Source organism: Stegodyphus dumicola, chromosome 10 (genome assembly GCF_044657685.1).
Source record: "Stegodyphus dumicola isolate Sdum_Otavi_A_Nest chromosome 10, ASM4465768v1".
NCBI lineage: Eukaryota > Metazoa > Arthropoda > Arachnida > Araneae > Eresidae > Stegodyphus > Stegodyphus dumicola.
Window position 1 is genome coordinate 126,340,703 of NC_140777.1, and position 13,460 is coordinate 126,354,162.

The following is a 13,460-nucleotide window of genomic DNA, read 5'->3' on the forward strand; positions in this document are numbered from 1 at the left end:
ATTCATGCTGAATGAAATTTCGCCACATATTTTTTTCTGTTTTGGTGGGAAAAAAAAAAAAAAAAAAAAACAGTATTTGGTGAAAAAAAACAATAATATTTTCAGTATAAATGCAAATTTAGAGATCCTTAAACCTCGGATTATTTTTATTATTGTTATTATTTTGGGACTATCTCAATTAACGGATGTATAGATAACATCTAATAATACTAGCAAAATGAAAGAACACTTTGTGATGTCTAAGATGCCCATAAAAAAGTTATAATTTTTGCTGCTTCTTCATATATTTGTCGGTAATCATATCGATTTTAGTTAGATATTTATTTCTTAGATGGCGCCACTAAATCGCTATTTTTAAATTCAAAGAGGCAATAAAATAGAAAGAAAAAGCGAGAAATAATTAAAACAACAACTAATTTTAGTGCCACCATCTTCCAAATAAATAAATAAATAGAGCTAAAAGTAATGGATCGCATACTACATGACTATCCTTTGCTTACCCTCATTTTCAGGTTGTGCTCAGTAATGATTGATGGCTGCTGTATTCAACACAAACTTCCAACTATTCTGAGTCGTCTTTTTGTGGTTTAGCTTGTTCGATTACGGCAAAGTATTCTAAAGTTATTTGACTGAGAGGTGAATGCCTTCATGAGAGTACTTTTTAAGGCAAATTGCGTTGTATCCACATTACACGAGGGAAAAACCACGAGAGCGATCATACGGCCAGCCCATTCACCTGGAATCGAACCCATGTCGAATTATCAGTATTCAGAGACTTCACCGCTGGGGGGACCTCTCTTGAGGATAATGGAAGGGTGCTGAACTGTAATAGACAAACCTAATTCTAATTAGTATTATATTTAAATAGTAAAATTGTTTGTAAAAAGTCTTGCAAATGAATGGTTTTTATACCTTATCTGTTGATTGCGTTACTATGTACTGAACTTAACTTCAGATGTTTGGATCAACCTATGCTTTAGAACGAATCTGTAAAAAATTTTATTTTATACTTAAATAATCATAAATATATATAGGTGTTTTACATATAAGAATGTATAAAAACAAATAATAAAAGAAAGTTCGATGTGTATTTGAACTAATATGATAAATTAACTTTGCTGTCCAATTAATAAGCTCTTAAGTTAACAGCAAACTTTTTTTATTTGGGTTGGTTTATTTAATTATGGCAAAACAACACTGGAGGACTATCTGCCTAAGGGAAGGAATGCCTTCGTGGACGATTTTCTGAGACCAAAAACTTTACTTTGCACAGAAGTGTGAACACAGTTGACCGCTATATCTAACGAATTATAAACTCTCTTAATTCAAAGCACTCTTTAAAAAATGAAACAGTTTTCCCGTTTATTGGCAGAAGATTATATAAATTATTCAGTATTTCTGCATAAATATGTAAAATTTATATGTGATTAAAATATTGTTTTAGAAATAGGAAGTACGGAAGTTCTAAGAATCCTTTAAAAATGATTTGAAATGAATTAATTACGTAATCTTTCTTTAAATGACTGATTTTGATATTTTACAGCTTACGAATGAACTTAAATGCTTCAGTTTCTGTATAAAGAATGAAATTGATGTTCAAGATGTAAAACCAGCAATTGTGAAATTGTACGATTATTATCAACCTGGTGAGTTTAACGAACCTGAATATATAATTGCTTAATTAATTTTCTTTCTTAAAAACAAAAAATTCTGATATGAATGCTTGAAAATATGTTAATGTGTTACATATTTACGGATTAAAATAATAAAAATATAAACGCAGTCAACAAAAGACATTAACTCATAAATGCATTAAATATATCCAAAAATAGTGTAGAAAAAACGGACATTAATCTAAATTACTTATACAGTAAACCTTTGTCAAACGCGGGGGGGGGGTTACCTCAATAATCATAACGCGTACGGCAAAATCAAGTTCTGCAAATTTACGTTTATATGAACAAATTGCATCAGAAAAAAAATCTTTCTTTAAATGACTGATTTTGATATTTTACAGCTTACGAATGAACTTAAATGCTTCAGTTTCTGTATAAAGAATGAAATTGATGTTCAAGATGTAAAACCAGCAATTGTGAAATTGTACGATTATTATCAACCTGGTGAGTTTAACGAACCTGAATATATAATTGCTTAATTAATTTTCTTTCTTAAAAACAAAAAATTCTGATATGAATGCTTGAAAATATGTTAATGTGTTACATATTTACGGATTAAAATAATAAAAATATAAACGCAGTCAACAAAAGACATTAACTCATAAATGCATTAAATATATCCAAAAATAGTGTAGAAAAAACGGACATTAATATAAATTACTTATACAGTAAACCTTTGTCAAACGCGGGGGGGGGGGTTACCTCAATAATCATAACGCGTACGGCAAAATCAAGTTCTGCAAATTTACGTTTATATGAACAAATTGCATCAGAAAAAAAATTCAGACTTAGAAAGTATGTATAACTTGAAAAAAGGAACAAATGTTTAATTGAAAGAATTTTTATTATTGCTTAATAAGTACGTGAAGCAATTTTTTAGCTAGTGGGTTTTTTTTTTTTTTTTTTTTTTTTTTTTTAAATCTCTGGGACAACGACTTGAGCATAGAGATTTTCAGTTGTCTGCCAAAGTGTCCTTTCCCTTCTTTATTTGGGTGTCAATTTCCACTGCAAAATCAGCGGGGTTCCCTTTTAAACAATTCGTTTGCCGCCTAGCTTGGAGCTTGGAAGAGGGCTTTTCTTAACGCTTGAAGACGAATCGAGACAGCCTTGTTTCTTTTGTTTAAATCTGAAAAATAATGAGCAGATATGAGAGGTGACTAGATGGTTTGGTCAGGTGACCCAAAATCTTTTACATGTAAATTTACTCTTGGGAGCTCGCAGGTGTACGTGAGGTGATCCTTTGAGCAGGAAAAGTATCGTGAACGATTGCTGCAGCCAACTAGCTCGTAGCCAAAAGCGTTGACATATATAATAGGTTTTTGGTGCTTTACCCAGGACTTAATTTATCATTTATTTCCTCGAAGAAGACTGGTAGGTAAACAATACCGGATTTTGTCTTCTTTTTTTGAGCTGAACTACCTTTGCACCACTGAGGATGGTGGACAAGTACCAGGTTTATTTTCCTTTATCGCAAGAATTAGGGAAGAAGTTCCATCATGGAATTCATTCCAGACAGTTGAAAGGATTCTCCATTGGGATGTGTTAGGGACAGTTTGCTAACATTTATACTGTGTCGGGAGTCAGCAACTGAAGAAATTTCAGAGGAGCTCGTAGTCTACATTTTGGATTCATTGAGTCATACAGTATTCATTGAGTCAAGGGTTATACTACTTTCCTTGAGGAAAATTCGGAGTCTTACACTTTTCTCATGATACTTTCGATCTGAAACCCAGTGGCTTTCAGCGTCTTTAGGTTGGCTACGTCCTCAAGTTGTCCTCAGAGGGTTGTCTACGTTACCCTTGAGACTAAGATATTGTTCCTGCGTTTGAGCAGCATGTTGCTGGGTATCCAGTCTCATAAAGTAAATTTCGTGTTATGTTCAGGTCACTAAAAACATACTCTTTATGAGTTTCCGGTCTAGCTGAGTAGATTTTAAGATCATATAAGGTGTTTTCATTCATCGTAAAAGTATGGACAAAGAGCTTATAAAATGCATACGTCGTTCATCGACGTCAGTCCTTGAATTTTCTACTCCTTTAGTTCTCAGTCCAAGACTTTTTTCACACTTGAAATGCATGCAGTTTGTGGATAACGATGCCGTTACCTTCAGTGTACAAGAATAGATTCACAGCCAATTTTGGAAAGCTTCTATGAAATGAGCGTGAAAATTCTTCAAGAAAGTTGGCAAAAATATATCGACTCTTGAGGGAAGTACGTTGATAGGTGACATGTTCAACACTTTCATTAGCAATAAAGCAGTAGTTCTCAATCTTTTCAGCCTAACGCACTCCTATCGCATTGCTAGATGATCACTCTCCCCTCTTCTTTTGAAAACTCAAAAAATACACGTACATATCTTTTAATTTAGGCTATTTTTAATTTGTTTTATAAATTAAAAAAGAAACAAACTATGAGAAATGTTGATAAATACTAAAACTCAAATAAATGTAGTTTTCATGTTCGCAAACTAAAACTAAATACTAGGAATATAGGAAAAAAAGGGGGAAATCAGTCCCGGTCCATGGTTGAAGCACTTGTAAAATTGAGATGTTAATGCAAAGGAACAGCTATCTCTTTAGAGAGCTTTAGAATGACTTTTTTAACTCAGTTTTTTTAGTTAATTACTGAATTTATTTAATTACTGAATTAGTTCGACTGTATTTTGCTGTTTCGGATTACTAGTGCGTTGTTACAGTTCCTAAATTAAAACTTTCTACCATAAATAAATGATTGAATATTAACCTAATATCAATTAATCAGCTTAAACTGCTATTGTATTCAACTGAGATCGGTCATTATGCGTTATTCACAGACGTCCTTTTAGAAACATACCCTGATACTTCCCAGTATATCTCTACATAAATGTAAGGGTTTTGAAATCCGTGCATGTCCATGATATTAAGTTTTCCAAAATACTTACACATAAAAAATGTTATTTTTTCAATATTTTTAAGATTTTTTGAAAGATAAAATATGTACACAAATTTTATTTCAAATATATGCAATCAAAAATCGCATCATAAGATAAGTTTGACACCAATAATGATGTTAGGAGTATGTCGATTGAAGCATAGTGGCGATGAGACCAGAGAAATCAGCACTGCTCTAAAGTCAGGGTATCACAACAATAGTCCAAATCGAGAACTATATATAGTTCTCTATAGTATTCTATAAATTATATATATAGTTCTCGAGAACTATATATATATAATTTAATTTAGTATATTGAATTCAGTAATTTTATTTCAGACAGAAATGAAGCATGTTAAGAAAATTAATTAAATAGAAACATACTTAATCATACGAAAAAATATATTAGCAGTTTCTAAACTTTTAGCTTAAATATAGTACTATCTATGCTGTTTTAGTACGGTTTCTGATTTATTTTCTAAGAATGCAAACTATACTTTGAGATAGACCATGAGACAGAAATTTAACAGTAGTGTCTTTTTTTTTTTTAATTTGTTTCACTCAACTAAAATACGAGTATAATGAGAAAACAATATTTTTTCTATATAACTAGGCGCTTTCGCGACCAGCCGCCTAAATAGTTATAATGAAATAGAAGAAAATGTTTAATGATTTTAATGAATTCGGCGAATATCATATCTCGGGTCTAGCTACTAAGTAATACTAATAAAAATGAACTGCATTCATTGCAACTAAATTGCTTTGTTTGCTAATTCATAACGGAGTAAATTTGATAGAAAAATATTATCTTACGTTTTGCCGGACGAAAACACATTGCGGCGTGGAAGATAAAAATATTTAATTCGAACAGAGCATAACATTTACTTTAACTCGCTGATTTTATTGATTAGATTGAAAGACAAATACATTCGTTTTACTGAGTGACAAAGTTTCTATACCGCTGAGTTTTTAATGAAAAGTTTAAATTCTCAGAAAATGTAAATTAAACAAAAAACGAATTCGAAATTCAATGCTCGGGCTTTGTTTGGAGGTACATATGTCCGGGTGAAAGACTATGTGTGCTGAAAATTTGGTGCCTTTATATGTCGCCTTTTTGCACAATGCGACTAAATTCTAAAGACAGATGCATTGCATTTTGCCGAGTGGCAGTACACGTTTTTAATATCGCTAAGTTTTCCAATTGAATTTGAAACGTAAATATCTTATGCTTTGCAGAGTGCCAACACAAAGCTTTTAAATCGCTGAGATTTCTAGTCAAAAGTTCTTTAAATTTGCATAAAATAAATTTTAAATCTCTAATTACAAATTCTTCTTTTCAGAACTCGAAGTGACAGAAGAATATGTTATCCCTTCTGGTTGTGACGCTCCTAACTTACCAGAGCTGTTAACGAGTACTCTTGCCGACGAACTCTTGTCTACATTTCACGGTTTGGATGAGCCCTCGTCTACGCAGGATATAGCGACTCTTGCAAGTGAATCCTATACCAATGTAACAAACGTTCACAAGAATTCTACGGTCATACCGGAAGTCCTCCAAATTTTAGATGGAAGTCAACAAAACAAAAGCCATGCAGAAGATATATCTGATGATGATATATCTACAATCAATGCTTTTCAAACATTAGAAAACAACAGCCCAGTTGATTATGTGAATTTAACGCATGGATCGCATTTTCCAGTTCTTAGTGAGGGAAATTTATCCGTTTCAATACTACCGCCAGCACAAGATTTTTCAGAATTAAATGGTAATATCCATTTTTAAAAATAGATTTTTCTTTATTCTCTTTTTCTATCACGATCCGGTTAGCGACCTTGGCGAGAAAGGGCATTTGGTGCATTTCTGCAATGGCGGCAAGCAAATATTTATTGATCTGCGTATGTGCAAGAAATAACAAGTTAAATAACCTAACCGTTTTTCCGTTATTGCATTGTATCGATGTAGCGGTTTTTCATCGTAAAATACTCATTGTGCTTATTATTTTCAGTCTTCCATCAACGGGAAAAGAAGCTATTTGAGGCATTATTAGCAGCAACTGCTGATCTGTGACTACCAAAAAGAGTCTATAAAAAATTAATTTTCTGGTTAGACCTCTCTGTTTAATATATGTTGTTTTTAAATACATTTCATTAAATAAAAAGAATCGTATTTTCATTATGTTTATATGTGTTAATGTTGTTATTCAAAATAAAGTGCTTACATAATTTTACTAATTATGGTAATGAATGTATATAATAAATAAATCATGTTGAATTATGCTGTTATTTTAAGAAATTTGTTGACAAAATTGTACTAATACAAATAAAAGTAAATTCCTTCTGTATGTATGTATCAAATAACTTTTGTTGCATAGACACCGAATGAATAGACGATTTGTGGTTGCGTCGTATGAGTTAGTCAGTTTTATTTTCGTGTATGTTTATAATATTTGGCAACAAATCACTCTTTCTTAAGCCCAAGTTGGGCCAAAAGTTTTCTCTCGCCAAGGCCGCTATAGAGAACAAGTACCCATATTCCTATACAAAATAAAATAATTTTGAAAATATTCATCTTATTTTAATAAACACAGATGTGGCGAGATCAAGTGATTTTACTGCAAGTTAATCTGAAATTGTTTTCGTAGATGGCGCTGCTTATGCTGCGATCATTCTGTTTTTACAAGTTGCCAGTTTCTCCCTATTTTAACAAAATGCTTTATACATTTTTGAAAAACAAATATTATGTGATTAAAAATTTACAAAAATATATGATTATAGAATTTTAAACTAAGAAAATTTCAATAAGGAAAAATATTTATTAGAATTTTTTTAGGTTTCTTTAATTTTATTAACCAGTTATTTTATGTTTTGAATCTGTTTTGTCACTTCTCCCTTTCCGTTTCCCCGCCAGAATTCAAATTAAATTCGTATGTATTTAAGGTTGGGGTCTTGAGATTGTAAGTAAGAGCGTGTTCTGCCTGTCGTAGATACTTTACTAGGCTTCTGTTTTAGATAAGAGTTCTTGTCTTCGGCCTTGCATTGCAATTGCCGGTAGCTGAAATCCATGCAGATGATGTTTTGAGCAAACTTTGCATTAAATTCCTCAGTGTAGCCTTTGGTTATTTTTTAAGCTTTACGTTTGACCTATTGCTTTTACGTTTCTCGCCATAAATGCTAGCGGAGTTGTCAGCAGCAGGAGTACCTTCTGTTCATCTTAATTAGTTTTAAATATAGGGTCTTTCATACTGTTCCCAAGTTTCAGTTTTTTTTTTTTTTTTTTTTTTTTTTTTTTTTTTTTTTACTTAGTGATAACCAAGAGTTTAAGCACTTAGCATTACTTGGAGACTTAGCGATAACCAAGAATTTAAGCACTTTGCATTACTTGGAGACTTAGCGATAACCAAGAGTTATTCACTCTGAATGATATCAAAACACGTAAATCTCTACAGCTTATCGGAAGAAAAAGTAAAATATAAAACTTTCCGTGTAAATGGTGAGTTTTTGGCATTAAACTGTAGACTAAGAAAGATTAATAGAACAATTTTCATCTTGATCAAGAGTTCCCAACGGGGTTGATGAAATTTTAAAGCGGATCAATGATGGTCAACGGATTCGATATCCGAATGTGCACCGGCAATTCATCCAGATAATGAAGGTTGCATTGATAACAAAAAATTATTAATATTGAGCAAGCCATCATTTCAAAAATTTAAAAAATTAAATTTATACCATATACAAAGTCTAACTTGTTTCTACATTCCTCTAGTCCCTATACTTATATTTAGAGAAATTTTGTTCTCGTTGGAAAAAAATATATATATAAAGATTTTGTGCCCGTAGGATAAAAATTAACCGAAATATCTAACGTTAAAACTCGGAACCATATTCAGAGGCCATGCTGAAATTGAATAACGAAATGTTTGCATTTGTATGCAAATAAAAATAAAATATATTTCAGTAAAAGTTTTCTGATGTTAAGAGATTATGTGACGAGCATTTCTATATATTTATTGTGGAAAGTATTGATTAACGTTATTTTTTCTTCCGAAATGAAGATCTTATTCTCAGAATCTTATCGAATTTGGGTTCTAAAAACACTGATAGGTTTTGGTATTGGAACATAACCGCCATGTAATATTATTTGCATTAATTCAAAAAGAAAAAAAATATTTCTAGTTTTAATTACGTTTTTGTATGATTACTGATTATAGTTATTTTGTTCTCGTTCCAAATGCAGGAAAATTATCATAAAACTTAATGAGCATATTATTAATATATTTTCAGACTTTGAACACTCATAAATGATTTTTGTGACAATGATTTCGACATACCATACGTAACAAAATTATAAATAAAATCTAGTAAATCATAAGGAGAATGTCATTGAATGGCATTTAAAACAGAAAATAAACCTTTAATTATTTTTATTTATTTATTAACCCAGCCCTCAATGCGAATTAAGAATGACATCAAATATCGCAAATTTTGAAATTAATTATCTCGGTCAATTGTTGTACGGGAGTTTTTTTTGTGTTTTACTTTTTATTACCAGCACAAAAGTTCCCTGAACGTAAAGATAAGGATCGGAGGAAGGTGTAAAAAGTTAGATTTCGTAGTATTAAAAAAATATTTCTTTAAATGTTTTAACATTTAAAGAAATAATTTTAATTCCCTTTCAGTAACTTGTTCTTTAAACTGTCCCCATAACTGTTTTTCTGCACGACTTCTCATTCTCCATTTTATCACACTCCGTGTATAGTTTTTCTCATTGTTCCTATTAAGTCATGCGTAAAGTTAATTTAATAGTTACTAATCTGTGATAAATATTATTTCTATTCAGCTTTATTTTTCTAAGTAAGTGATAAATTCTTTCATAATATAGGATAACTCAGATTTTTAAATTAACCTAATCACATAAGAATTATATAAGAATTAGTAATTCTGCATTTTAACCTAAATTTATCTTAGAGGATTACGTATTAATAAATTGCTGCGTATTTTTAGATGAAGCAGGTGTTTTGGATTGCCCTATTTGCATGGCTACACTTCCTGAGAATTTCATAGATATATATTGCACTTCCGCATTTGGTAAGATTTTTTCGACTACATATATTTAACATAATTTATTATCTAGCATTGGTTTTGATTTAATTCGATACAAAATATAATTAAAGTATTGAAAAACACATTTTAAAGGTAGCAGTTAATTAAGGTTTTAAAAGAATTCAATAATTTATTCTTTCCCATCTTCGTTTACTTTAATGCTCTAGAAAGACAGTGAAAAAATGCAAATTTGGAAAATTCGCGTAATAAAATGTTGTGCTTTATAAATAATTGTAATTTCAGTTAAAGTGCAAAGGATCAAATATTCAGAATATTTAAAAAAATTGCAGGAAAAAAAGGAATTTCGTTTAATTATTAAAAATAAAATTTTCGTTTTTAATAACGCAGACAGAAATTTATATGAAGTATTTTGATTCTAATATATCATGAATGTTTTTCTTCAGTGCATTATCAAGAATACGAATTTGTTCCATGCAGTCTTCATTTCCAAATGAAGAATTTTCATTTGGCAAAATAGGTTTCTGAAAAACTTCAGGGAAAATTGTGTAGGTCCTGTATATATAATATTTAGTATACTATATGTCAAAGAAAGCTCAAAACGTGTTATTTTCATGATATGTTATGATACAGTTATGACTTATTAAAATTATTAAATTTAGAAATGAAACTTATTAAAAGTAGAACAGTAACATCGATTGTGACGTCTGTTTGTTGTTAGGAAATATATATTTTGCAAAAGTAATTAAATATGTCACAAATAATGTGTATGAAACTTGTATATACTATTATGTTGGTAATACCTTTATTTTTAGCTTTAATAGCAAGTATAAGATCTGGCAATGCAAAGGCAGTAAAGATATTGCATGATGTTAGTTCTTATATGCAACATCCACAAATGATTCAAAAACTTGCAGAAGTTAAATGGGATGAGAGATGTTCTTGCCCACAGTTAACTACAGGTAAGTAGTTTTCTCTGTTAATAAAATTTCTCTTCTTTACTTCGCTTAAATAATACAGTGCAAAGTCCGAAATCCGGACTCGTCGGGACTTCGGCGATTCCAGATTTCGGAATTTTCCGGATATTAGATCCTTAGTTTAAATTTAGTAAAATGACCTGTAGAAATTATAAAATTAAAAATATGAAATCTTGATTTATGAAATAATGATCTAAAGGGTATCAAAATTTACAAAAAAAAAAAAAAAAAAAAAAAAAAAAAAAGAGCTTAATATTTTTTTTTTGTTTACCTTATTAAACATTTCTTTCAATGTAAGTTGTTTAAGATGCTTCGTTTTTTGTGCTAATACTTTCTTTTTAATTCTGTAGTCAGACATAATTTTTGTTTAGTTACATTGTTGAAGTCCTGAAACTGTTGTGTCGAGAATTCCGACTAACTTGTCAATCGAAATGTTTTCGTTTTTAGTAACTTCTCTGTCGCTGTCTTCACTATCGGTAGCGGTATTATGTGGATCTAGAATCATACTACAGATTTCGCCATTCATTAATTGATTAATGATTGAGAAGCATTGTCATCACAATGAAAAACTTCTTTTATATCATCTTCATTTATTACCGCTTCTTTACATTTCTTTACAAAATCCGTTAATTGGAAAATTTCACCTTTGTTTTGAGATATACGAAAACCTTTAAAATTCGCGGCTATCGTCATCCAATTTAGCTATCGTACACTGTGGCTCGACTGTGGCTCTGTTGGCTCGACTAACCGCAAATTGTTCCGTTAAATTTTATCTTGCTTCTATCGCGCACTGAGACAATTAAGTCTGAATTGTATTAGTTTATTTATTTATTATACTTTTGTCGATTTCTTGCACATGCTTAAGGCTTATCGGAGTTCTGAATAAATAAAATCCCACATATACTTAAGCCTTATTGAGGGCCGGTAACTAGTTATCTTACCGCCCGATGCAGTCTCTGTGGGTCCTGAATTCTCGACCCGGTGCGGCTTTACGAACCTTGCGGCTGGTTCTGTGTTTACGTGAATGACAAATCAGTTCTTGTTAATTCAAATAGCCCTAAATATAATCTTTGGGTCTATGAGTATCATCCACAAAATCTATTTTTAGCATATGAAAAGAAGTTTTTATTAAATTTTTCCTCGTCAACATTTTTAGCGCATATAACTTAAATCTGTAATCATCGCCAAGCGTAATGTCAACATAAAAGGTTACCATACTCCTTTATTATTCAGTTACTAACATTAAAAAGTTGTTTAGACATCGCTACACGAGTCATTACTCAAGTTGTCATGTATTGATAAACATGCAGGAATGAAAGGAAAATATAATAAATATTGATTTGCCAGGTTGGCGTCAGATCAACGATGTATCTATGTGGAATGTTTCAGTTTGAGATGTGTGCCAAACAGACACGCAGCAACGGAGCCAAATTACTGATCGTACAAATTTATGCTAAAATGATTGTTTCTTCAATAATAAGATATTTCATTTAGTGTCGAAGTGAAATTAAGAATCGGGACTCCCCAGATAGTTTATTATGCGTGGAGAGGGAAATCAAATGCGCATGCGTAAAGCCTACGAGAAAAACGTTATTGGTGGTTTTGAGGTCCGGATTTTAGATCATACCGGATATTGAACGTCCGGATTTCGGACTTTGTACTGTAATAATTCAATACTTTACGTTCTAGTTTATAAAAATATAAAAAAAGCCTTCTTTAAAAATTACATAAATTGACTTTACAATGCATTGTAAGATGTTATGGAGGTTTGACAGTATTATGAATTATAATGCTTGTAAAGTCATCAGGTTCTTTCAAAGCAGGAGAAGTGAAAATTGTTTACTGCCCTTGCTGGAACTCGAAACCACGCCCTCTCGAATACGCTTCGAGTATGCTTCCAGTTACACCATGAAGGTATGCGGAAAGGATGGAGAAAATACCTTATATGATAAATATAAATTTAGAGAAAAGTGATTCATTTGTTATGATTAATATTGTAAACAGTAGATACTATCATTCTTTTCTCCTACACGCTCATAATTACATTCTGATCTTGATTTCAGATGATTAAGTTTTAAAACTTGAAATTCTGCCATTTACTTATACATGACACTGCTTTCGAAATTTTTTTGCTGAAATTTTTTTACTAAATGGTTTATGTAAGCCTAATAGTATCAATTTATTCATGTTTCTTTCCAGGGGAAAATACAATAATAATAATAGGATCACCGGTTACATTATGGAGCTCAGAAGAAACGAAGCATTGCATTCATCTCACAAGACAAGTATATGTTATATCATCATCTGTAATAACTCAACCAGAAGTACTGATGCAGACTCGCAGATCTTGTGACGGAAATCCATAGTCTTCAATCAGTTGACAATCCAATGCCTCTGTTATATATATATATATAATATTAAACTTAGCCTAACCATGAATATCATTTAATTCTTCAAAGTGCTTTTAAGATAATAGGATGTATTTTACATTTTCCTGTTACAGCTTCGAACTTACTGAAGAAAACTACCAGTACGAAAATTTGAGATACAAAATGCTTAAAACACACATTTTTCGTTTTTAGGGAGAATAAATGCTGTTTAAATAAACATGGAATGCGAATAAATCTACATGGGCAAATTTTATAGTTAATTCAGAAGACTCCATCAAATGTATGCTAATTTTTTATTTTGGAAATTGTGCAAAAATCAAGCTACAGGTAAACTTGCGATATATATATATATATATATATATTATTCTCATTTAGTGAAGATGAAAATGAGATGTAGCATAATTATGAGAAAATATAATTACAGTTTCTAACATCTACTAATTTAAAAT

The 13,460-nt window shown here is 31.0% G+C and overlaps 2 protein-coding genes across 2 annotated transcripts in view; both read left to right on the forward strand.

Annotated features, from left to right (window-relative positions):
- LOC118200891 (murinoglobulin-2-like) overlaps positions 1-1,681 on the forward strand; it is a 215,983-nt gene extending 214,302 nt beyond the window's left edge. Inside the window, exon 31 of the mRNA XM_085825147.1 lies at positions 1,544-1,681. Coding sequence (XP_085681273.1) covers positions 1,544-1,681 — 138 coding nt within the window. The remainder of the gene's footprint in view (positions 1-1,543) is intronic.
- A 312-nt stretch (positions 1,682-1,993) lies between these two features.
- Positions 1,994-13,060, forward strand: LOC118200881 (uncharacterized). The gene is made up of 5 exons (XM_035372873.2): positions 1,994-2,120; positions 5,927-6,352; positions 9,588-9,671; positions 10,460-10,606; positions 12,821-13,060. The coding sequence occupies exons 1-5, from the start codon at positions 1,994-1,996 to the stop codon at positions 12,985-12,987; spliced, it is 951 nt and encodes a 316-aa protein (XP_035228764.1). The 3' UTR covers positions 12,988-13,060.
- The last annotated feature ends 400 nt before the right edge of the window (positions 13,061-13,460 follow it).